This window comes from Hippichthys cyanospilos, chromosome 11, assembly GCF_059441005.1.
Source record: "Hippichthys cyanospilos isolate Australia breed blue-spotted pipefish chromosome 11, RoL_Hcya_1.0, whole genome shotgun sequence".
NCBI classification, from domain to species: Eukaryota; Metazoa; Chordata; class Actinopteri; order Syngnathiformes; family Syngnathidae; genus Hippichthys; species Hippichthys cyanospilos.
In genome coordinates, this window is record NC_142379.1 from 3,130,001 (window position 1) to 3,157,500 (window position 27,500).

At 40.9% G+C, this 27,500-nt stretch overlaps 1 protein-coding gene across 6 annotated transcripts in view; it reads left to right on the forward strand.

Annotated features, from left to right (window-relative positions):
• nectin1b (nectin cell adhesion molecule 1b) overlaps positions 1–27,500 on the forward strand; it is a 207,474-nt gene that overhangs the window by 57,650 nt on the left and 122,324 nt on the right. For all 6 annotated transcript variants that reach the window (XM_088426920.1, XM_088426922.1, XM_088426921.1 and 3 more), the window contains 3 exons: positions 19,677–20,048; positions 23,857–24,156; positions 25,605–25,722. In XM_088426920.1, the coding sequence (XP_088283046.1) occupies positions 19,677–20,048; positions 23,857–24,156; positions 25,605–25,722 (790 nt within the window). The remainder of the gene's footprint in view (positions 1–19,676; positions 20,049–23,856; positions 24,157–25,604; positions 25,723–27,500) is intronic.

Consider the following 27,500-nt stretch of genomic DNA (forward strand, 5'->3'; position numbering starts at 1 on the left):
CGCTGGAAATGCGCCACGTACGCAATTATACCGCCGCCGTTACCTGGGACCCGCTCGATTTAACCCTCCTGTCACTTTTCGCCGCTTTGTTCAATTCGGGGGAAATAAAGTGTGTGTCGCCTGTGTGGGACACAATATGGAGTACTGCGATCATGCTAGTCACGTGACCCGCTATACGCGAAAATCCGCGTTATAAAGATCGTATAAAAAACATGTTAGCTCATTGAAGAACTTTTTTTTTTTAATTTCATGCTCAAAACTCAAAACATTTGGTATAAAATAGACAGGAAGATTTACTGTTCTAAGAAGGATACGCCCATCTGCACTGTGATTGGCTAACACAAGCAGCAAATCATCTTCCAGAAATTTCAAGTCATCAAATCTAATGTATGACTGACTGTATTTAGATGTACAACTCAAAACATTTGGGTCATAAATAAACTCATTTAGGACTGTTACTAATGTTAATTACTAGCTTACAACTGTTCGAGACAGGATACGCCCACCTGCAATATGATTGGCTCATACAAATAGTGATTGAATACAGCAACCGATTGTATTATGATTTCAGCTCATCACTAATATACAACTATATGTAAATATTCAACTAAAAACAGTTGATTTGAAAATACCGCCATATAGGAAAAAATGAGCTAATTATAATTATTATTAATTATTTACACGACTATTTCGGTCTATTTTGGATAAACGTCGTGTTACTTTTTCACCCAGTAGTTTTTGTGTGGTTGTTTGTTATATTTCGAAGGTATACTTTGAATATGTCGCTTAAAAGTTTTCAAGCACTTCTGTTTGACCTTGTTTTCGTTTGTAACTTTGTTTTTTGACACTTTAAAACGGGTCAATCCGGCCCGCCGCAAGACGCGGAAAAGTGGATTCGCTTTGCAAATTTTAAAAAAATGATCATTTCACGTATGGACGAAAAATAAGATCAAACATAAGGTCATCCGAAGAAGTTGTCTGCCAATATTTTTTGGGTCACTCCCACGTCTGAGCTGCCCTGCTAGCAATTACGGTCCCCCTCTCCGGCGCTAAGCGAATCCCACTCCTCAATTTCTTTGACAGCGGGAGGGGGAGGGAAAAAAAAGCCATGAGTTCATTTCCTGCTTTTCTCCGTACCCGCAGCCCACCCACCGCGCCGTTACGCAAACCCTCGACGCCCCGGAGTCGCTTAACGATCGGAGCGCGCCGTCCGTCCCTTTCCTCCGGCCCGCTTGTTTTTCCGCGCGGCTTCGAATCCGCCGCGCCGCTCGTCGGCCCGGCTCGCCGAGCGTCGCTGCTCGTTGTCAGACTTCTAACGAGCGCCGGGGACTCGGGTGACTCCGAGCCGCCGCGCCGGCTGGCCCCCTTGCCGGGCCTTTGTGCTTCCCCCGCCTTCTCCTTCAAGCCTTGTTTTCGCAAACTTTTTCCCTTCAAGGCTTGCGTTTTTACAAGAGACCCCTCATAATACTTGAAAATTCATTTACCTTGCGTGCTTTTAAAAAAAATTAAGGCTTTTAGGTGCGCTTTATAGTGCGGAAAATACAGTGTGTGTGTGTGTGTGTATATATATATATATATATATATATATATATATATATATATATATATATATATATATATATATATATATATATATATATATATATATATATATATATATATATATATATATATATGTGTGTGTGTGTGTGTGTTGGATTATTTTTAAGTATATAATTGATTAATTAATTGATTTTTATTCCAGGCACTTTGATTTAAGGTATTTTTTTTTCATATTCAGAGTAAGCTGTAACCTGTATAAACCTTTGTAAAGAGTTAAGGTTATTTGAAAATTGATGTAAATGGTTTTTCTATTCTATTTTTCTAAGGTATACTTTGACAATTTTTAAAGATAATAACGAGTGATGGGGTCGCAAAATGTTTTCGCATTCTCTTGGGGGGGTGCAAAAAAAAGTGTATCTATCAATCAATCAAATTTTATGTATATTAATATAGAAAATTTATATATATATATATATATATATATATATTAATATAGAAAATTTATATATATATATATATATATATATATATATATATATATATATATATATATATATATATATAAAAAAGGGTTTTTGTAACACCCCCCCAATGTAATGTACCCAATTAATACCCGATTAATCGAAGTAAAAACCGATTTTAAAAATATTCAAGTATCGCAGTCCTATTACGCAAGAATACAGAGGCCTTCACATACACACACACACACACACACACACACACACACACACATAGTGAAGCCACACACCCCCTGTGAGGTGACCTTTCGAAATACTCAAATATCCTTTTTTGGGGCGTCCCACCTGGAGGGGGGGGTCCCCCGCTCGTGTTTTTCCCGGACAAAGGTCATCTTGACGTCTCCTAGATGCGAGCAAGGCGAAGAGCAAATACGGTTGTGTACATATGTTGAAGACGCCCGCCGGCGTTATTAAAGTGAGAATAGCGCGCGCCTAGCCTACGATCAATATTTGATAAGAGAGCATCTAGCGCCGCCCAAAGAATTGTGCGTATCATGCATTTTTAAAGACGCGCGAGATGAAACAAACAAAAAATGAGCAGTCATCAAAGTGCATGGCTAATGCGCGGTTGGAAAAACTCCGCCTCTTCCTTCCAGCTGGAGCTAGCGTCTGCTATCAATTAGCTAACGCGCGTCACGTCTGGCTAGGCCGCGGCGTAACCTGAACGCGTCGCATCTGCGGGAGGAATTAAAAGGCGAATCGAGGCCGTTATGAATACGGCCCCCGCGGGTCACGTCGTTTAGCTACGGATTAGCATCCCGCGTTTAGCTGATCCACTTAAGACGCGTTTGTCTTATTTTAGCGCGGAACACGTTTTTTTTTTTTTTCTCGGTATTGAAATTGACGCGAGTGATGCGGTGCAGCGCTTCTCGGATGGAGGTGCGAGTTCACCTGGGGGGTACGAGAGATTTGGTTTTTTTTCGGATATCAGCAAATATAATTTGTTGTTTTTAATGGCGTGACAGGCATCGTGCAGCTTTCTTTTCAAATTCAATGCAAACTAATTGGAACATGAAGCATTGCCAATTTGTTGTAAGGTTTGCGTTGCAAAATTTCTAGGACTGCAACTAAAGATTAGTTTAATAATTAATTAGCTCATTCAATGCCAAAGACGTATTTTCACATCTCTTTCAAGCACCTTTGCACGTTTAATACCATATATTTATATTTTTATGTATATAGAAAATTGATGGCTTTTAATCTTATCATGTCATATGATTCAACTTTAACATTTTCACCAAAAAATGGGACCAAAGACGTTTAACTATTTTTTTGTGATGCCAATGATGATTCGCCGATATGTCAAACTGCAGGATTTACTTGTCAGATATTTTAAGACTTTAGAATTGTCGCTTTTATTGGAATCTTCAACTTGCACGTGATAGATTCAAATAAGGCTGGTATCGGTATTCCAATTCACTATCCCAAATTGGTACGATTGGTCGTTTTTTTTGTAAATACTTAAATAAAATCTGAGATACGTAAGTATTAAATTGATATTAGCTGACATTAATTTCTAGATACTCAAGTATTAAATCGATACTTAAGTATTTGGGATTGAATGTCTGGATTCTTTAAAAAAAAAAAATAAAAAATACGTCCCTGGCATTGAATGAGTTAATATGGCCATCAGAATTCTACGATTACTCACAAAAAGGATTTTAGTTGCCTATAGATACCACAAGATGGCGCTTCAACATGCTAGACATGGATTTGACCTTAGCACAATTTTTCTTTGAAATAACATAGGGTATGTTCGCATAATTTAGAATTTTCCCAAAATATTTTGCCTACGCTCAACCAGGAAGCCCCGAGATCCGCGACCCCCGTGTTGCGAACCCCTCCTTTCAAGGTGGACCTTTTCAGACCCGTCCAGTCGTCAAATCCCTCTCTAACCTCATTTCACAAACCGCTGTGAGTTTGCAACGCTAACAAAAACCACCGGCGCGCCGCTAGCACATGGCTAGCGCGGGAACACGCGAAGCTTTTCAGCGCGGCGGCGGCTCGGCTGCCAAACGTGGCCGTTTTCACGTGCCTTTTTGATGGTTAAATCCCGGCGGTCGTCGCCAGCTCCTCGAGGCCCAAGCGTTTCCTAAACCGCCACCGCAAGCTAGGCTAGCCCGGCCAACCCGGCGCGGCTCCATGTTCCACATACATACGAGCTTTGGAATGCTGGCCGCGTCGCGCCGCCGCAATCGCGCCCGCCGCATGTGCTCTCCAGCTGGGAGTCGTCCTCGCCGCTATCCCCTTTCCCCCCCCCCGTGTCGTAAATCAAATCTCTCGCTAAAACAACGACCCTTAGTCGCGGGGCGGCTAACCGATGTCGGCTTTGAGATGGCCGCTCCTCGGAATGGTTCTTGAGAAAGGATCTTGTCGTATCGGGCTCGCTAAGTGCCTTCCCGTGTTACGTTATTGCGCGGCGGGCAAGCAAACATACCAAACCAATTAACACCCCCCCCCCCCTCTTCAACCCCCCCCCCCCCCCCCCCCCCCCCCAAGAACAAACTTTCTTTGAGCCACTTGAAAGCTGTCATTACATAAATCTGACTTCTAGCATTTAAAGAATAAATATGAAAGAATAAATACATGAGAAAGAATAAATGCTTGATTAATATTAAAATTGTGACTTTTTTTTCTATTGAAACACGTATATATATATATATATATATATATATATATATATATATATATATATATATATATATATATATATATATATATATACACAGTATAATTGTTGGACAATAAAGCACATTTGAGTATGGCTGTCTTATTAAAAAGTCAGTAAAAATGGCAACTGTTGATTTCTGGATGCAATAATCTGATATGAGATTTTTTTTTTTCAAAATAATATGCCTAATTCATACTGTAAAATAATAAAATATTATAATGCTACAATATAATTCATGTATAATTAATACTGTAAAAACTTAAAATATTCTATATGTATTCTTTCTTTTAAGAAAACAAAAATGTATTTGTTTTCAAAATATTATAGTTAATAAATTGGAACGTGATATGTATATGTATTTTTTAAATATTTTTTTCCTTTTTTTTTCCTTTTTTTTGCCAGCCAAAACAGCACTTTTAAGTAACCCTGTGAAGTGATCAGTAGGAATGGCAACTGTGTCACACATAGTTCTGTACTTGATTTTTGGGGTAAATCTATTCCATTTTTTTTTTAAATATCATTTTTTTAATCACTCATGTAATTGTGCTTTTTTTTAATCCAACCTCCTGTCTAAATGTGTTTTTTTTTTTTTCTGATGAAACAAAGAATAAATCCAAAAAAGAATGCCATTTTACGGATTGATTATGGAAAAAAATCCCATAATTTTTACAGCGCCAAATAACACTTTGCAAGAAAATCCGGTATTTGCAAAACAAGCACAACGTGAACCTGTTTCCCCCCCCGGGTATGTAACGCGTTGGCCACCTTGCCCAGCTGCTTTCTGTTTACTTTCATGACCGATAGAGAACAGTTTCTACAGTAACGTGTTCGCCAGGCGCCCCCCCCCCCCCCCCCCCCCCCAGTCCAGTATGGAGTTTCAGCAGGTGATGTCATCCCAGCGTTTGGTCAGCTGGCGTCATCTCTGTTTATTTAGTGTCGTCGCACCGAAACCGGTTGCGGCCTTGTTTAGTTAAGCTGCGGGGGAAGGAGAGAGACGATGCGGGCGGGGGCGGGCGGGGGTGGGCAGGGGCGGGGGGTGGGGTGGCGGGCTGTTGTTTACACTCGCCCGGCCAGCCAAAAGCCGCTTTTTGTTTGTCATTGCCGCGGTCAGAGATGAGCAAAATCCCAGATTACAGTTTCGCGCGGTGAACATGAAAGCGTTCATTGCGACTCCGAAGTCAAAATTGCGTCGGAATGATGAAGGGCGGAGCTGAAATGCCGTCAAATTAACGCCGTTGTTCAAATGTGAGCTTGTGGTGATGTACCGTTTTGAAGAAAAAAAAAATGCTTTGATGCTAACAATAGTTAGGCTAAGAAATTACAACATTTTAGACCCTCCTATAACCAAAAAAAAAAAAAAAATGAAATTTGATCAAATATAAATGAGTACCTGAACCTGCAATTGAATGGTATTTATGGATTATTTGAGGACTTTATTACCTAAAGTAATGGATTACTTAAAGACCTAAATCATACAGTACCAGTATTTTTTAGAACCTCCTTTAGCTTGAAAAAAAATCTAAGTACCGTATTTTCTGCACTATAAAGCGCGTTGGATTATAAGGCGCACTCCCAATTAATGACATATTTCAAAACATTTTCCATATATAAGGCGCACCGGATTATAAGGCGCACCCCCAATCAATGACATATTTTAAAACCTTTTCCATATATAAGGCGCACCGGATTATAAGGCGCACCCTCAACTAATGACATATTTTAAAACCCTTTCCATATATAAGGCGCACCGGATTATAAGGCGCACCCCCAATTAATGACATATTTCAAAACCTTTTCCATATATAAGGCGCACCCCCAATTAATGACATATTTGAAAACTTGTTCCATATATAAGCCGCACCGAATTACAAGGTGCAGCCTCAATTAATGACATATTTTCAAACTTTTTCAATCGCAATATAGTAATACTCAAAGTAATAGCAATAATAATATTTCTAAACTCGCAATAGCATAATAACTCAATGTCAATATGACCGACCTTGTTCAACTGTAAAAACACAAAAGAAACAGGTAAAGCTTACTTTGATTGATCCATATAAAAGGCGCACCGGATTATAAGGCGCACCATCAACTTTAAAAAAAAAAAAAAAAAAGGTTTTTAGGTGCGCATTACAGTGCGGAAAATATGGTATCTGGTATTGAGTGTCTGGACTCATAAAATTAAAAAAAAAAAAAAAAAACGTAAAAATACGTCTTTGGATTTGAATGAGTTAATTTGGAAATGTTACCCTGGATTCGGAAACGTAACGAAGCATTCCTTAGATGTGCTCAGCAAGCTCAACTCTCCAAAATTGTAACGATTTGAATGGATGGTGAAACGCGTATGGCTGCTTAATCATTTGCGGGTATCGACACGGAACGTAGGAAATCATAAAATGTGTCGATTCACATTGAAAAAAAGTGTAGGACACAGGTGTGGAACTCCAGTCCTCGAGGGCCGGTATCCTACATGTTTTCAAACCCTTTCCCTCAAAAACACCTGATTCAAATGATTGGGATCATTTCGAAGCTCCTGCAGAGCTTGCTAATGAGCTAATTATTTGAATCGGGTGTGTTGGGGAAAGAAAACCGGAAAACACGCAGGATGCCGGCCCTCCAGGACTGGAGTTCAACACCTATGGTGTAGGATGACAAAACGGAGACGGCGCGTTTTCCAGCATGGCGTCGCAAGGGCCAATGATTATCCCGCTGAACTCGGATGAAAAGCCGCCCTACTGATGCGTCCCCTTGACATTTTCAATGCCTGAAAGCTGCTCTGGGCGTTTTGGTTGTTGTTGTGTGGATGTGTTTTCTCAAAAGTGTGGTTGCCGTGGAAACCATGCGCACAGCTACAGTAAGTGAGAAATCGCCCAGGCCGGACTATGTTACACTGCAAGTGGCCAAATTGTGGCGAAAAGTCCATTTAAGGCTAAGAAAATTTGACATCAAGTACTCCTGGGCATTAGATGGCGCTATAGTTTTACCCGTTGGCCTATCGTCATCCGTTTCATTTTTTGTCATTGTATCTAATAGAGAAAAAAAAACTGAGGTATCGGAAGTCAGCGAGTACTCGGTGAAAGCGGTTTGAGTCTGGAAAAAAAAGTAGCATCGATTTCTTCGAATCCGCGCGCTAGCGTGCACGCCGCTCAAAACAAACAGACGTTCGCGGCGGACCGGAGTCAATCCGGGACGTTGGCCCAAGCCCGTAAATATTGTCGATAATCATTAACGTTTACGGCGCGGCGGCAGATGCTACATTGTTCTCGGCGGGTCGCGCGCCGAAAACGGGAAGCAGGTTTTTGGACCGTTTCTAGCAGGTCCGCTTCTGTTTTATGTTGAAATCGTCATTATCTTCGTACGGCAAGTGGCTGAAGTGTTGATGGCGTTTTGGAAAATGTGGAAGATGGGAAACAAAGGACCCGGAATGAACTGAAAATGTAATAGACTCATTTGAGTTGATCGTTTCGGAGTGGTTATAGAAAAAAAAAGGGCAAAATAGCTCTTCATCTACAAAGATTTATTGGGAAATCGGGGCGATTTGGGGATTGTTCAAATTAGTTTTGGAGATGTTCTGAATCATCTCTTCATAATTCTTGTTTGTTGTCTGCCTGTTATTTCAACAGACATTTTATTTTCTTTTGTTTACAAGGCTTTTGTTTCTCATGACTGACACAGTCTAATTTTCTGAGTTTCAAAAAAAAAAAAAGACGCCATATTTTCTAAACTCATTCAATGCCAGGGACGGATTTTCACGTATTTTTAAGAGGCCAGGTATTCAATCCCAGTTACTTGTTTGCATTTCTTTTCAAGAGTTCTAGCTCAAGGACTGTCTAAAAGTGGCTGGTACAAAATGCAATAAGTACTAAATAAAATGCATTAAGTACTAAATAATCGATTAATCGATTAATAATCGGTAATCAAGTATTAAAGTTTAAGATCACTTTATACAAGTATAAGATCACTTTATACATTAAAGTATTTGATTATTTGAGACACGTAACTTACTTTAGCATTCAGATATCTAAAAAAAATTGCTTACTAGTACTTTATTACCTAATATAATCAATTACTTAGGAATTTTAGTACCTAATAGAATCAGTTACTTAGGTATTTTAGTACTTAAAGTAAACTATTACTTTAAAACATTGAGAACCAAAATTAACTGATTATTTTTGGTACTTACAGTATGTAACTAAACTAACTGATTTCTTTTGCATTTGAATACCTTAAATGTTTGCTTACTAGTACTTTAGTAATCCAGTGATTGATTATTTTAATAATTTTAGTACCTATAGTAACAATTACTTTGATCAGTTTAGTACCTAAAGTAAGCAATTACTTTAGTAATTTTAATGGCTAAAGTAATCATTTACTTTTGTACTTTCAGTACCTATGGTAATCAATTATTATAGTACTTCTAGTACCTAAAGTAATTGATTTTAGGTACTTAAGTAACTATAATTTAGTTACAATAGCAATAGTTTTAGTACCTACAGTAATCAATTACTTTAGATGTACCTAAAGTAAACAATCACATCAGTAATTTTAGTACCTAAAGTCATCAATTACTTCAGTAATTTTAGAACTTAAAGTAATTAATTCAGTAATTTTAGTGCCTAAATAGATGAATTACTTTTGTATTTTTAGTACCTCAAGTAAATCAATTTTTGGGAACTGTGAGTGTAAAAAATAATCAATAACATCTGTGCATTTAGTGCCTAAAGTAATTGATTACTTTAGTACTTAACTCATCAAGTACTTTGTTTTTATTTCACCAGCTTTTTTTCTTACCAAACACTTGAAAATATTCAGAAACAAACATGGATGACTGGGATTGAATGTCTGGACAACAAAACTTAAAGATAACAATTTTTGGATCGAACGAGTGAATGAATCATACTTGAAATCCCTTAGCCTCAAAGCACATTTTGCCGAATGTTTTTGTATCGAAACCTCATCGGGCCGTCAATTCATTTTTGCCACAAATAGCAAAATAGCACATAAGAAAAATAATGATAATAACTGCGCCGTCCCATGACAAGTGTCACAGTTGCGGAGAAAAACTAACAAAGCGGCAGCGGCGCACTAATTGGCAGTGGCGATAAACAAGCGGGACGGGAGGATTCGGAATAAATCTGCGGGAAAGCAAATTGTCACTTTGGAAGCGTTTGGAAAAAAAAACAAAGATAAGTCTGATTTGTGACATTGAATGTCAAATAGTCAGTCTGTATTTGGACTTAATGAGAAACATGCGCTGCACTTGATGAACCGCACAATGTATCTCCTATTTCTGATGGTCTAAGGCCTAAAATTCCAGAGCTGAAAATGAGTCTCACTCTGACCCTGGAAACAGGTAGCTCAATTTAGTTCACACTTTGAGAGAATAAAGTATCGAGACAGGAGGTTGAGATCGAGTCAAGATCAACTCTTTTGTAGATCAAGACCAAAACAAGACCAATATTCAAGAGGTCGAGGTCCAAACAAGGCCTAGGCTTTTGAAGATCAAAACCAAAACAAGACAGAGACTTTTGTAGATCAAGACCAAAACAAGACCAAGATTGAAGAGGTCAAGGTCCAAACAAGACAGAGACTTTTGTAGATCAAGACCAAAACAAGACCAAGATTCAAGAGGTCGAGGTCCAAACAAGGCCTAGGCTTTTGAAGGTCAAAACCAAAACAAGACAGAGACTTTTGTAGATCAAGACCAAAACAAGACCAAAATTGAAGAGGTCATGGTCCAAACAAGACAGAGACTTTTGTAGATCTAGACCAATACAAGACCAAGATTGAAGAGGTCGAGGCCCAAACAAGGCCTAGCCTTTTGAAGGTCAAAACCAAAACAAGACAGAGACTTTTGTAGATCAAGACCAAAACAAGACCAATATTCAAAAGGTCGAGCTACAAACAAGACCTAGGCTTTTGAAGGTCAAAACCAAAACAAGACAGAGACTTTTGTAGATCAAGACCAAAATCGAAGAGGCCAAGGTCCAAACAAGACCAAGTCATTAGGAGGTCAAGACCAAAGCAAGATCAGGAACTTGGAACACCAAAACAAGATTGACGAGGTCGAGATCCAAACATGACCACGACTTTTGGACATCCAGACCAAAACAACAATTTGAAGGACAACACTAAAACAAGAAATAGATTTTGTAGATCACGACTAAAACAATATCAAGAGAGAAGAGGGTGAGATCCAAACAAGACCAAGAATTTTGCAGAACCAAAAGACTAAAGATTTTGGTGGTCAACATCAAATTGGAACAAAATTTGAAGGTCAAACCCAAAATTAAATCAAGTCTGTTTGGAGTCAAAGCCTAGAAAAGACTTTTGAAGGACAAGACCAAGACTTTTAAATCACAAGACCCAGACTATGGGAGGTCAAGACCGAAAAAGACCAAGAAATTTGAATGTGGCGACCGAGTCAAGACTTTTGAAGGTTGCCACCAGACCTTTGGTGGTCAAGACCAAGACTTTTGGAGGTGACCTAGACAAACCAAGACTTTCGGAGGTCAAGACTGAGACAGGATCAAGAATTTGGGTTGTCCAGTCTTCTAGAGGTCACGACGTTGGTTCAGTCTGCTTGCTTCTTTTCTTGAAAACAATGCCGCAACAACCTAAGCTAACACGAGCCGTTGTTAGCTGCAACCGGCACTGATGGCGTCCAAACTAGTTCATCCCGTTACGGTATTTCTTGTAACAAAGAATACGACCGATATAAAATACACATCTGCGCATCAAAACTCGACTTATGCTGCCGACGGATCAAACTTCCTCGTATGGCGTCGAAAAAAAACCTCATTCTAATCTTTCGAGAATCTTGAAGTTGTAGGACGTACCCATACTTCATAATCTGGGGGAAAATGTGTGTCTCATATTTGGGGAATTACGGTAATCACTTTGAGTGTTTAGCATGGTTTAGTTTCCTAGGAAATATTTCCCATGTGGCCCAGAACATTTCTCCTTCCTCCCCTCAAATGGCCGCACGTGTGGCCGCCAGCCAACGAGGACAGCCTGGGCACAGTCGCCGTGGGAACAGCGACCGCATTAAACGCTCATTATCCCGAGTGGGTCGCACGGCGTTTGATCCCTCCGCGTCCCACTAACCAAAACGTTTACGTTGAAAGTTCAGCAGCTGCGCCCATCTGGACGCGTTGTCATCACCGCTTTAAACGTAGCGTAAAGTCCGCGTCACCCTTCAGAAAACGGCGACGTCTCGCTAGCGTTCCGGGGACGCCATTTGTCCGCCAAAAAGAGCCTGGCGCGTCTTTAAATAGAAGACATTAATGAGCGTCTCCTCTGAAATATGCATGGGGTCCTATTCGGTGCCGGCCTCGTTCACGTGGCGGCCCGAGTGAATTATGCCTCCGCTCTGGCACAAATGAGTTGCTTCTTGGGATGAGCGCGGCGGCGAACGGGCCAATAATTGTCTTTTGAAAAGCTGGCTGGGCGCCGGCCAGCTGGGCGGTGCGTAACTGCCAGGGAGCGTTTTTTTTTTTTTACGGGGAAAAAAGGATCTAAGGGGAACCGTTGCCCTTTTTTCCGATGTATATTGTTGTGGGTACCAAATGTGGCGTCAAGTAATTTTGTATAGCAGCTGGAGCTATCGCTATCAAAAGCTTTTAGAATCGATGATGCTGTTATTCTATTGATTAACTCTGAGACTGTGTGACTTCTTTTAATCACGCAAGCTAATCTTGGCTCCTTTATACAAATGTGTGAGTAGGGATGTCACTTCGGTATACTTCCTTGATGCTGATTACTGCTGTTTCCTGTACCGCTGTTAGCTCAGGCTTTGGTGCCATCTCAGGGTGTTACAGAATCAGCGCAAAAAGTCACAAATGTGTACCGTATTTTCCGCACTATAAAGCGCACCGGATTATAAGGCGCACCCTCAATTAATGACATATTTTAAAACCCTTTCCATTTATAAAACGCACTGGATTATAAGGCGCAACCTCAATTAATGACATATTTTAAAACCCTTTCCCTATATAAGGCGCACTGGATTATAAGGCGCACCCTCAATTAATGACATATTTTAAAACCTTTTCCATATATAAGGCACACCGGATTATAAGGCGCACCCTCAATTAATGACATATTTTAAAACCTTTTCCATATATAAGGCGCACTTGATTATAAGGCGCAACCTCAATTAATGACATATTTTAAAACCCTTTCCATATATAAGGCGCACTTGATTATAAGGCACAACCTCAATTAATGACATATTTTAAAACCCTTTCCATATATAAGGCGCACCGGATTATAAGGCGCAACCTCAATTAATGACGTTTTAAAACTTTTTCAATCACAATATAGTAATACTAAAAGTAATAACAATAATAACTCAGATAATAACTCTAAACTCTCAATAGCATAATAACTCAATGTCAATATGAGCAACCTTGTTCAACTGTAAACAAAAGAAACAGGTAAATCTTACTTTATCGGTTCATTCCCCATCTACCAATCCCAATCTCAATATTGATCCATATATAAGGCGCACCCGATTATAAGGCGCACCATCAGCCTTTTAAAAAAAAATTAAGGCTTTCAGGTGCGCTTTATAGTGCAGAAAATACGGTTAGTTTATTTGTGAATAGTTACGGCATACGTCGATTAGCGTCAAAACAGATTTCGTGACGGCGACAGCTTTGCGGTCACGCTTGAAGGTACCGGCGCGGTATTGCTCTGCGAGGCCCGCGAAGAGAAAGGCCCGACATTCTCTCCCTGCCGCAAAGATGAAAAAGCAAACATCCCGCAGCCACATGATAGAAACGAGTCGAGCCCGTTTCCCCCGTGTTTGCGGTACAAGTGACGACTCTTATCAGAACGTGGGAAGGCAGTTTCGCCAGACTACACAAAGCCCACGCCTGCCGGATCCGACCGGTCCCGAACGCTTGGTCTCCGGGCCGAGGAAGCGTCGCTATCAGCGGCGGGCCAGACGGCCGCGCAGATGTTTCAATGACGCCCCTCGTCTCCCCCCTTCCCTCGCCTAAAAGCGTTTCATACTCTCTGCCGCGGAGTCCTAAAAAACATCTCGCAAATAAATCTCCCTCCATCGCCGCCTTTCTCATAGGACTCATCCCAATGTCTACCTTTCCACGTAGCGCCGTAATTATAGCTCCACCGTGTCAGGCGAGAACTCTTCCAGTTTCGGAGTCCCCGTGGGCGCCCCTGGCCCTCCGACAGCGGGGATTTGGGCTCCGCGGCCGCGTAATTACGCATAGCCCTCTGGTTTTCATTTACACGAGGGCCTGTTTATTTGCTTCAGTCTGTTAAAAAAGGGAAGAAGGGCGGCAAAGATTATGGGAGGGGCTGCAGCGTTTCACACCAGAAAATCTCCTGCCAGGAATTGTGGGTCTGGCGGGGCTTGTGTTTTTAAAGAACACGACCCAAAAAGGGCCCTTAAGCGGGAAAATAGAAGAAGCGGGGTTTGGATTTTACACCCTGGTCTCAAGAGTTTTTGCTATTCCCTTTTAGTCGTCTCCCTGATGCCACCCAAAATAGTCGGAGGTTCACGGTTAGACCAAACAGGTTTGGAGAAGCAACTGGTTTGAATTTTACACCCTGGTCTCAGAGTTTTTGCTATTCCCTTTTAGTCGTCTCCCTGATGCGACCCAAAGTAGTCGGAGGTTCACGGTTAGCCCAAACAGGTTTGGAGAAGCAACTGGTTTGAATTTTACACCCTGGTCTCAGAGTTTTTGCTATTCCCTTTTAGTCGTCTCCCTGATGCGACCCAAAATAGTCGGAGGTTCACGGTTAGACCAAACAGGTTTGGAGAAGCAACTGTCCCATGTTCAACGTATCTTTTTTTTTCTATCATGTTCCGAGTTTTTTTGTTCTTAGTTGTCCACGTTGCATGCACTGTATAAGGCGCACCAGATTATAAGGCGCGCTCTCAGCTTTTGAGAAAATTAAAGACTTTAAGGTGCACCTTTTATCGCGGAAAATACAGTATTTTATTTTTAGGCCTATCTTGTTCCATGCCGGTCCCTTTCGTACAGAAAGGAACTTGAAGGGTGTTGTCAGGCAATGCGGGCGAGATGAGAAAATCCACATCAGACATTTCATTTATCAGCCCGCTTCTTTTAAACCCGATGAAGCAAGCGACATGTCAGGTGGTAGATTTCGCACCCGTCCCGCCATTGTTTTTCACATATCTGCCTGCCAATTCAACATATTACGGTGAGAGAAGAAAATCCGACATGTTAAAAACTTCACGTGCTTCTGGCTTAACTTCATCCTACTTCCTGTAGTTCTTCAGAAACTGGGAGATTCACAGTTGGTTTTCAACACCTCTTATTTTATCCGTACCGCTCGAAAACTGCTTGACTTGTATGTGAGGTGTTGGCGATTGCACTAAAATTGACGCAGTCAAATCTTGTTGCCACGAATGGCCTGGGTCAGTGGTTCTCAATTGGGGGTACTTAAAGGAACTTCAAGGGGTACTCGAGATTTTAAATAAAACAAACATGCAAAAATCCTTCATATAAAAATATAAGCTCATAAAACTAATTTTATGTTCAGTGGGTTATCCAATTTCATGATTTTAAAAAGACAGATTCTCCCTCATACTAGAATGGTTCGAGCCAAATTGTCACGTGCTACCACTCGTTACCTGTCAAGTTCATGATTTATTTTGTGAACATATCTTTACTATGATCTCAGAAGAGGACACTTTAAGTTGAACATTTTTTTGTGGACAAATATTTATTCATAATGCTTACTTTTTTAGAACAGGTCCGAGACTTTGTGTTGATTATTGGGGGGTATGAATTAATAATTAAGTTAATGATTTATTTTGGAATAAATCTCTACTGTAACCCCAAAACAGGACGCTTTATGACAAATGTTTGTTCACCTTTTTCTTATTAGCAAATCTGACATCTACGCAGGCATTTTTTACTTTCACAAAGAACTGGAAAAAAAAAGTTTGTAGGTGTTGTGAAAGTAGCTAGAGATCTAACTTAAAGCGGCGCTGTCACGCGGTAAATTGCGTTTGCCGTCTCATGAAATATCTTACGGCCGGCGGCGTCGGCCAGCTAATGCGAGCGGTGATAAGGCGGAGCAGAGGTGCGCAAGGACACAGGTGTTCCTCAAGGTACACATGACAAGGTTGCTAGTCCTCGCTGTCAAAGCGCGTTAGCGAATCAATCTGTCATCTGGTGGGCGGCGCGGGTCCAAATATCCGCAGACGTGGTGCCGGGGAAATGAAAGATGATGTTGCGCTCGCTAACTTCTAAAGGTTGTCACTTAAGTCACTTGGGCGGTGGCGGCGCTTGAGCGAAAGCCATAACAATGCATGGAATTGCTCTTTTTTTCACGCCGTTCCGCCTGAAAATGGCAGCGCGTTCATCGTAGCGCCTTCGAAGATAGAATGAGCTCCCGCTTATTTACTGCTGCTTGACAGCCGCAAGCTTGATGTTTGCGAGTACGTCACGACACATCAGGCATTACTGTACAACAGCGGCTATATTTCACTGTGGATGGATACATAACGCCACAACACCCACCCATCAATCCGCTGTTACCTCTCTATCTATCTATCTATCTATCTATCTATCTATCTATCTATCTATCTATCTATCTATCTATCTATCTATCTATCTATCTATCTATCTATCTATCTATCTATCTATCTATCTTGCTAGCAAGCTCACTAGCTAATAATATAATTGCTAGCTAGCTAATTCTAGTTGACTCTCTATCTATCTATCTATCTATCTATCTATCTATCTATCTATCTATCTATCTATCTATCTATCTATCTTGCTAGCTAGCTAGCTAGGGTTAGGGTTGTTTCACTTTTTTTGCCGTTTTGTATTATTAAAGACAAATAAGGACAGAAAAACAGACTATCGCTAGGTAGCCAGCAATTGTGTGTGTTTTTTTTTTTTTATCTATTTGGAATTATTGCAATCAAATGACAACAAACATACTCAAATCTAGCTAGCTAGCTAAAAATTGTGGGTATTTTTGGTCTGTTTTGCATTATTAATTTCAAATGATGACAGACAGATGGACTGTATCACGCCGGCTAGTTAGCTAGCTTGCTATTTTGCGTTTAATTTTTTCGTAATGTGTTTGTCATTATTTGATAATAATGCCAGACGGACCATAGGCCATTCCTCTTATCTTGCTAGCTAGCAAACTAGCTATTGTGCGTTTAACTTTGTTTTTCTCTCCTCGAGTTTTATGTTTGCCGCTGTTTACAACTTTATGTCAAATGAAAACAGACAGGCAGACTGTAATCTAGTAGCTATTTTAGCTAGCTATTGTGTGTTTAATCTAGTTTAATCTGTTTGGCATTGTTTATATTTACTAATGAAAGACAGCCACTATAATTATCGATCTTGCTAGCTATCCAGTAGGCTGTTTTGTATTTAAATTAGTTTTTTATGTTTGGCATTATTATTGTCAAATGTCAAAAGACGACAGTCTGTCTTGCTAGCTAACTAGCGATGGTGTATTTTGTTCTTTTATTAATTTATTTCATTATTTAAACTGTTTGGCATTAATATCAAATTACATTAGGCTATGCTTGAAGTTTGGGTTATCCTTTTAAATCGCGGTTAGGGTTTCAAATGACGTTTACAAGCAGGGCTTCGGGTTTCCATTTCGCCTGCATGTGTGCACCATTTGCTAAGTACCACAACATATTTAGTCTCCAGCTTTACGACGTGATTCACCGGTGGCTTTATGAGTCGTTAACGCAGGACTTTCCCCACGCAGCTAGTCCTGCTGGCCTGCACCTTGTGGCTGATTACGGGCGCTTGTAAATCCGCGGCCTGGTGGGAGGCGTCGTTGAGGGGAAGGAAATAGAACATCATCAGACATCACCTGCAGGTGAATGTAAATCAAGGGCGCTGGCCGGGTAACAAAGATGCGGCAAAGACAAAGAGGGATGAAGCAACTACTTTGAGTCGTCCGTACGGAGTCGTTTCCTCGGATCCTGACCGTTTATTTCCCATTTGGATGGGTACTAAGTGTAAATAACTGTTAGGGTTTCGAGCCTGTGTTAGACTACCCGAGAAGCATTTCAAGTCGTGGTTGTAAAGTTGGATTTGGATAGCTAGTGTGGTTTTTAAGCCTGGTGAGGGTCTGGTTTTTAAGACCAAGCTAGGGTTCTAAGCCTGGGTTTTATGACCAGGTTAGGTTCCGGGTCTGAGTTTTAAGCATGGCTTTGCGTTTCAAGTTTTGTTTTCAAGCCTAGATTAGGGTGTCAAGTCTTGGTTTCAAATCTGGGTAAGGCTTTCAAGGTCTGGTTTCAAGGATGGGTCGGGGTTTTAGGTATGGTATTAAGCCTTTATATTTTCACACCCGTGGTTATGGAATCCGGGGTTATGGTTTCAAAACGGAGTTAGATTATCCGAGAGGCATTTTAAGTCAGGGCTGCGAAGATGGATTTGGATTTGAAGTCTGGTTTTTAAGCCTGAATGTGGGTCTCATGTCTGGGTTTTAAGCCTGGTTAGGGTCTCATGTCGGTTCCGTCTTGAGTTTAAAGCATGGGTTTGAGTTTCAAGTTTTGTTTTTAAGCGTAGGTTCACGTCTCAAGTCTTGGTTTCAAATCTGGTTTGGGCTTTCAAGGATTGATTGCTAATCTTGGTTTTAAGGAAGGACCAGGGTTTTAGGTATGGTTCTAAATCTGAATTTGCATTTTAATGTAATATTTCCACTCGTGCTTATGGAATCTAGGGTTATAATTTCAAGCTCAGAGTTTGGTTCAAAACGAGTTACCGTTCCCCACAAGGGGGGGGGAAATGTAACGGCTTATGGGTGTTATAGTTTTGTTAGCCTTACATACCATGACAAATGATCTAATATCCTTCTGACATTGTTGACTGTTATGCCAAATTGCATACAAATAAACGCCACCCCGTGGATGGCTCCCATCTGCAGTCGAGTAAATAGAGACTTAATTAACTTCTTTTGTGTGGGCTAAAGAAGCACGTACTTCATTATCATTTTTTTTTTAATTATTTACAACCAAACCTCTTGAACGGCGTCGGCACACGAGGCCAAACCTGGCGCCGCTCGCTCTTGATTTTTTTTGATATGCGCGTGTTCCCATTGTGTTTATTAAGAGCTTCCACATAGCTAATAGCGGCCGCGGGCACACCGTGGGAGAGAGTAAAAGGTAATTAAAACCGCCATAGCCTTGGCGCTACATGAGGAGGAGGCGGTCGGGGGTTGGGGAGGGGCGGGGCGGGTGAGCGACACGCCGACGAGGCGGCTCCGGCGTCGGCCGGTCGTCCTCGCCGGCTTGTTCATTAGCCATGCTTTGCTTCTTGCCGGGAACCTCCCATCTCATTGGGAGCGGCGCCCCCGGCGGACCCCCCCCCCCCCTGCCCCCCTCCCCCGCCCACCCATCCCAGGCTTTTAGTCCATGGCTCTACATTTCAATTGCATGTACTGCTGCGTATGCACGTCCCTAACAGGGAGTTTGAGACCATGCTTTCACTTTCATTGCTAAATGGGCAACCCTCGGGTCATGCTGTTGCCGCGGCAACCAGCCCGTTTGCGCGTACAGAACCGCTCTCTCGAAAATTGTCTAAAGATCTTATCCGTACATAAATTACAGTGTTCATACGGTTTAATGTCCATCGCGGGACAAATCAGTGCCCCCTGATGGACATCGTATGAACATAAATACAGTGTATGAAATATGTTTAATAAAATGATGCCTACCTTGATTTCCCATGCCCGGTGATCTGCTAACCGCTAGTGGAAGCTGAAAATGCACGTGACTCTTTTTGGGCGCAAACTTTATTTTCTCCTACAACACACAGTGCACCAGAGTGTTGCGAGCGACCGCTAACTCTCCCTGCAGCCCCCGCGCTCATTCCGCGCAGTGCGAGTTTTCTTTAAAGGACCAGGCTCAGTCTGGCTTTTATGCTCTCACGATACTGACAGATGAATGTCCGTCTATCCCGTAGGTGGCCGCAGCCAGATGGTCCAGATGGACTCCAGCAAATCGGGATTCGTGGGCTCCCAGGTGGAGCTCCGCTGCATTTTCATCAACAGCAACCCGCCGGTGAAGATCTCGCAGGTGACCTGGCAGAAGCTGCTCAACGGCACCAAGCAGAACGTGGCCATCGCCAACCCGGCCCTGGGCGTCTCGGTGCTGCCGCCGTTCAAGGAACGCGTCAGCTTCAAGCAGGCGGCCGTGCGCCACCGCACGCCCTCGCTGGAGGACACCACCATCGTCTTCTCCAACCTGCAGCTGTACGACGAGGCGGCGTACATCTGCGAGTACACCACCTTCCCGGCGGGAAACCGCGAAAACATGGTCAACCTCACCGTCTTCGGTAAGAACGTCCCGCTGGGATTGATGAAGGGGTTCGGAGAAGGTGATTTTAGCCCTCAAGCTTTATTGCGATGCCTTTTATAATAGATGTGGTTATCTAAAAAATTGACAAAGTAACAACGATCTCAGCGTTGCCGTTGAAATCCCTCGTTTTGAGAAAACTGTGTTAAAATTTGGGCACATTTACCTTTTAGTGGTAAGCATCTTCTACTAATAACTTATTTCATGTTCTTCGATTACGATTTCAACCTTTTGGCTTCCGGTAAATAAAAGTAGAGAACATAATGAGATTGACTTCATCCGGTTGCTTTATCTAAAATTAACGTTTTTCAATAAAACGTAAATAAAGAATATAATATAATGCCTGGTCGTGCTATTTAAAAAAGGCATAAAAATGTCTGCGAAAAGCGTTATTGTGAAAGGTGAACCGCAAACTGCTTAGCAGTTTTTGACTTGTCTCGGATTTGAGAAAGAACGCGAGTGAAAACGAGCCGGTTCGCCATGCTAGTTTAGCCATGCTAGCTGCCTTGGTTCATAATAATTTCTCCTTTTATAGTCACGCTAATTCTCGCAGCAGGATTCAAATATGATGAACAAAAGTAAAACAAAGTCCCATTGGATGAGAGGGACACGAGGACACACATGGACATACAATTATCCACACACAAATTTACAAGTACGCACAATTTCATAAAGCTAGCATGCGTACAAGCTAGTACGTACAAATTGTGTTTGAAACCAGCGGTATGGTTTCAATTTAGCATTTTAATACAGAGGTAGATTACGTTTTTTTTTTTCAAAATGAGAATAACTGGAAGTTAACGTTCGGAGGATGTTTACTACTAGCCTTGACAAAGGCAGCGAGCTTCTTCCAGAAACTTTTTTTATTTTTTGTCAGGAACTGATGAGCTGCTGAAAGATTCTTTTAATAGTAGCAACAATAGGTCAAAGGTTTTTCTGTCGAATTAGGCTTCTTTTTACTCGAATGTTTTTTTCGTCGGAGTCAGATAAGGCGCGGTCAAAGGTACATCTTCCAATTTAGCGAAGCGTTTAAAGAATGGTCGCCGCGTTTCGGGCTTGCCGCTCATGTGTGGCCAAACTGCCTTTGAAGGCCTCCGGCAAGCCGCACTTTTTTTTTTTTTTTTTTCTCCGCTCTGAAGCCTTTTGTATAAAGAGACTTTTCACAGTTTGTGTTAGCGCAACCTCCATGTCAGCCGCCGCGCTTCCTGCCGGCGACTCCACCACGGGTCAAGTGCGATTATTGGGGTGACGCACCCTCTTTGAACGCTTCAAAACCACAGCTTTTTTTCTTTTTAAACAGGAAATGGCTAGAATCGACAGCACATAGCTTTGTTACGTTTACGTCATCGGCTTTCCCGAACCTTTTAACCTGTGTGCACTTCGGAAATCCAATTAGCAGACTCATTTTGTTGTCTATCATCAATCTTGCTAGCTAGTTAGCATACAGTATCTATCTATCTATCTATCTATCTATCTATCTATCTATCTATCTATCTATCTATCTATCTATCTATCTATCTATCTATCTATCTATCTATCTATCTATCGGTCTGTCTAAATTCGCTAGCTAGCTAGCCATTTATTAGCTATCTTTTTAGCTCGCTATCTATTATTTTCTCCCTATTATGCTATCTGTCAACAATATCTAGCTACCTTATCTCTATCTATCTGTCTGTCTGTCTGTCTGTCTGTCTATCTATCCGTCTGTCTAAATTCGCTAGCTTGCTAGCCATTTATTAGCTATCTTTTTAGCTCGCTATCTATTATTTTCTCCCTATTATGCTCTGTCAACAACATCTATCTATCTATCTATCTATCTATCTATCTATCTATCTATCTATCTATCTATCTATCTATCTATCTATCCATCCATCCATCCATCCATCCATCCATCTAATCTATGATCATATTTTCTACCTACCTAATCTCGCTAACTAGCGAGTCATCTTGTTAGCTCTATGTGGCTAGTTATCTGTTTAGCTTGCTATCTGTTTTGCCAGTTACTCGTTATCTATTTATCTATCTCGCTTGTTATCTTTTTCACTACCTAGCTTACTAGGGGGCTAGTTATCTCGCTAGTTAGCTCTCCATCTTGGTAGTTAGCTAAGCAAAGCTCTCAGTCTAAACGTAAAGACATTGAGTGGCTTTTTAATCTTATGTTAATCGAATCCAACATCACCGCCAGATTCCATGAACCTTACTGATCAAACTTTCGAGTTTCATTCATACCGCTTCTACTTTTAATTCACTTTTTCATGCACTGCAGTGTCGAGGAAAGCAAATTCTAGGAAAGAGAAATTCATGGACTCATGAGTGAGATAAAACTTCGATGGGATATTCGTGAGTGCTTAAAAGGCAGCAGAATTTAGTCCGCTGGCGACGTGAATATCGGAACAGAACAATGTTCGTTTTATTTTATGACGAAATGGCACTAAGCAGCGAGGCCGGCTTGAGTAACATAGTTTTCGAAGGGTAGGGACATCTTTGATTCGAGTTCTCCTCAAACCCAATCTCTCAGGGTTGATGTGTTTTCATTTGAAAGAAACGAGCACTTAAGTGCCCCGCGTTCCCAAACAACTCTTGGATGCTCTTTTCACATCCAAGAGCCCTCTGCGCTCTTCTTTTGAGCGCGGTCCGCAAGCACGTCCCCCCCTTTGCATTTACTTAAGATCAAGCCTGCTTTTTGATCAACTAAGAGGAAATTGCTAATTGGCACCTCACAAAGGATTCGAAGAAGATGAGTGTGCATGTCGGGCCGGCCCATTGGCTCCTCCATCTGCGAAATTTGCTTTTTTTAGATTGGAGCGAGCGCCACAACTTTGCCTGATTAGCGCTGCTTTGCTTACTTAGCACGACCTCCCCCCGGGAGGCAAAGCGCTCCATATACAAAGTATTTTGTTTCATGAGCACCAATTAGCTGACGTGCGCGATTCATTTCACGAGTCGGAATTAGGGATAAGCAATTCTGTTGAATAAATCCGAGCGATCGGATTGTGACTAGAACTTTGAGCAGAAATATTACGGGATCACGGTTTTAAAATTGGCTGGCTTGTTGAGTCAAGTCTGCAAGCACTAGTGATACCGTCTCACCAAATTGCACTGCGTTGCCGTATCAGAACTTGAAAAAATCCTCTAAAACGGGCGTCAAAGTCATTTTTACCGTGGGCCACATTGTAGTTCGAGTTTCTATCAGAGTGCCGAAGTCAAATCAGTTTTAAATGCGTTCGTAAAACACGCACCAAGTTTTGAAATCGGAGGCCGGCAAAAACTGATTGTGAATTAAAAATTGTTTGTATTTTCTCTACAGGTTTTTAAAAGTTGAAGACAACTTGCAAATTTGCTCTTTTAGCCAGAAACCTGAAGTCAAATCAGCATTTTGCGGGATAACTTAGAATGTGATTACCCTTAAAATTATACACAAAGCAAGTTTGTTCGACTAGCTTGAGCATAAATCTTTGATTTGAAAAAATGAGTACTTATTGCATTTTGAGAGCCATCTTGTACCATCCAAAAAAAAAGCAAAAATTTTCACAATTAAACTTTGTCCTATTATCTCCCAGAAGTGGGCAGCATCATTAAAATTTAGCGTATTTATAGATTTAGGCACAAAAATGTTTCATGCCCTCCAGTATGCGGCTAAGGTCCGAAGGGTTTAGGAAAAAAAACCTCCTCTTTATCCTCCATGCATGCCAAAAATAAAACATAAAAATTCAGAGGCTTCTCCTTGAGTGAATTCTGCAAGCACTAGTGATACCGTCTCACTAAACCGACGTTTTTACTGCCGGCAGCTCGTCCCCTGACTCGCATGACCTTGACCACGCCCACCATCGTGGCCCGCTCGCAACGGCGCAAGATGACGGTGGCCACGTGCGTGTCGGCCAACGGCAAGCCGCCCAGCATCATCCGGTGGGACACCAGGCTGAAGGGCGAGGCCACCTTCCAGGAGACCCGCAACCAGAACGGGACGGTGACGGTGCGCAGCAACTACGTGATCGTGCCCGGCCGGGAGACGCACAAGCAGAAGCTGACGTGCATCGTCACGTACCGCAACGAGAGGTTCACCGACAGCGTGGTGCTCAACGTGCAGTGTAAGCCGCCTCCTTTTCTCGTCCTTTCAGAGCAGCGCAATTAGTTCCTGTCGGCCAAACAACGTTTTGAGATGGGGCCTTAACTTTTTCGGCCGATTCCGATATTTTGCTGTGGAAAATTTGTCGAGCGATTAAGAAAAAAACACCAACGAATCTGGACTGTAAGGAAAACGACTTAACACTGAACCCCAAATGCAAAAATGCTAACTAGCGTTTAGCAATAGTAATACTACAGTTTTTCAAGATTTTGTCGGGATTTTGTGCCCTGCAATTTCTGAAATTTATGTTATTTTTTTCTGTTTTTATGGGTGAAACAATTTTTTCTATTCTGCTGGGATTTTAGTCGTTCATATTCAGTAAAAATTAGGTTTCATTTCGATTTTGGTGGGAAATAATTTATGAAAAAATGTGTTGGGATTATTGAGGGTTTTTTTTAGATTCTCCACAGTGATTATAATTGTTAAAATTCATACAAATTTTGAGTATTTAGTTTGGATTTGGGGGGAGGAATACAAGGTTTCTATACAGATTTTAGGGGCCTTTTGGGATGATATAATTTCGGGGGAATTTTGTCGTAAAAATGAAAATGTTTTTAGTTCTTGGTAGGTAATACAAGCTTTCCAAAATTGGTTTACGATTTTAGAGTACTGCATGTAGGGGGATTTTTCTGGGTAACTGTTTTTTAAGAAATTTAGGGGTTCGAATTAGATTGATATTTTTGTCTGGGTTTTGGGGGAGCGATACAAACTTTTTGAAGATTTTGGTGGGCTGCAATTTCAGAGATTTCGCTCGGAATAAGCCATGATACATTTTTTTTTTAGATTCTGCTGGAATTTTAGGGCTTAAAATGTTTAGTAAAAATAGATTATCATTTTCTTTCTTTGTGTGAAATAGAGACTTTTAAAAATTGTTAGGATTTTGGAGGGATTTTGCTGAAGTTTGGGGGCATTTCATTTTTTTTTATTCTGCAGGGATTTTAGATGTTAATGTTTTTGAGAAATAATGAGGTTTTTCTTCCGATTTAGAGGAGTAATAAAAACTTAAAAGACTGGGTTGGGATTTTGAAGGACTAGGAACGCGATTTGTGGGGAAAAATCTTATGGGACTGTGAGAATCTTAAAAATATTGAAATTCACAGCTGATTTGGGGGGAATTTTAAGGGGATTAGATGAATTAGCTTTTCGGGGCATAAAATTTGGAGATTTTGTGTTTACTGGTGAACTGGTACATCCCGAGCACAAAGCTTTACGCAGTGAATCAGAAGTTGTTGTCAAACGGAACCCGGAGTGTCGTACGAACTCGGGTATGAAGCCGAGCGGCGAAAACAGAACGCGACACGTCTGTTTTGAGTGCAAGCAAATTCCTGCCATTTTTTTGTGTCTGGAGCTTGAACAGAAGTAAGTTTTTGTAACCCGCCCGCCCCCTCGTCCGCTTCCCTCCCTCCGCAGATGAACCCGAGGTGAAGATCGAGGGTTTTGACGCCAACTGGTACCTGAACCGCCAGAACGTGCAGCTGACCTGCCGGGCGGACGCCAACCCGCCGGTCACCATCTACCAGTGGAAACTGTGAGTGGCGCCCACGCTTCGCCCAAACCAAAAAAGAAAAAAAAAAAGTTTGCTTTTGGAAATAACCCGTTTAAAAAATGCGATGACTCTCCTTGGTTTGGGGTTTTGTCAGCTCATATAGTCATCATTTTTATTTTGTTTTCCAAAATCATTTTTGAATGCCATTTATCTCATTCATTTTTATCATTTTTTTTTCCCCATTTCTTTTAACCCATATTTATTTGTATTTTGACACTTTTTTATTGTTTACATTTTAACAATTTTTTAACCCACTTTTAAATGATATAAACACAATCGTTTTTTTGTTTTTTTTTAACCTATGTTTTTAATCCAAAATACTTTTTTCAGAATTTGTTATACGCACTCAAAAAAATTTTCAATCGATTATTTTGCATTTCATTCCATTTTGTACCCACATTTATTTGCATTTTTACCAATTTTTAACCTGCGCTTAAATTATATAAAAACTCTCATTTTGTTTGTTTGTCATTATTTTTGGTGCCTTTTATTTTTTTCCCCAATTTCTTTTTCGACACGTTTGGTTATACTCACATTATTTTTTCCCCAATTGATTAGTTCCATTATCGCATTTTGTACCCACATTTATTTGAATTTGTATTCATTTACATTTGACTGATTTTCTTCTTCTTTGTTATGGTTTCGTTTAACCAATTTAATTGTGTTTTTTTACCCAACTTAACTGATCTTCTTTTACTTACTTCGATTCATGTTACCGTCTTTTATTGTTTGTTTTTTAACCCAGCATTATTTTTAACCCAGTTTATTGGTGTTAGTATTGATTTTTCATTTTCACAATTTTTGTACACAAATTTTTCTTTCCCCAAACTCTTTCAAGGGTTTTGCCAGTTGTTTTTCACCCTAGTTTTTTGTTTTTTTTGTATACTTGATTTAAACAGCTTTTTTTTTCTTTTTTTTTGTCCTACCCGTTTTCTTTTTTTTACTCGGATATTCATAACTTCACACAGAGCCTTGCACAGCTCTATATATACTTTTTTTTTTTTTCGGCAGAAGCTTCTGTACCACTCATAGCCGGCAGCCTTGCATATGACAAATTCGCACCCCCGCGGGTAATAAAACATAATAAAAGCGCATAATGAACACCCGCTAACAGAATGAGTGGGCGCGCTCAGCTCGGCGTCTGTGTGGCAAAGCATTTTCCGAATGATAATACGGCGGCCTCTTTGCAAAGCGAAGATGGCGCACGATGTACAGAGCAGAAGAGGCAACCCTTATGAGAAATTGCTGAAGCATTCTTGACTGTCACAAATGTGGAAAAAGAAGTCAAAGTCTTCCTTTAGGTGCAGTTCATCAATTGAATTTGGAATTCAAGGATTTTCATTGTCACCCTTAGAGTATAGTATTGTTGTTATTCTGCGCCAAAATGTTTTTTTTATTATTATTTATATTCCCAGCATCTTATTTGACACACTATTCTCTTATTCTTTCTCAATTCAAACTATCCGAACTTTACAAAACTTTGGACATGAGTTGTAACATTTTCTGAATTTGCTAAATTGCTAATTTGCCCACAGTTCCACGTTGCATGGAAGTAAAGTACCAATCAAATGATTGGGAACACCCTCAAATTTGGTTTCTTTTTGTTATTGAAAAATGTCCTGCATAGCAGATGCTCACCTAAGTTATGAAGAATTGTAAACAAAAGTGAATGTTTGTAATTAAGAATCATCAAGCGTATGCGTAGATAGATAGATAGATAGATAGATAGATAGATAGATAGATAGATAGATAGATAGATA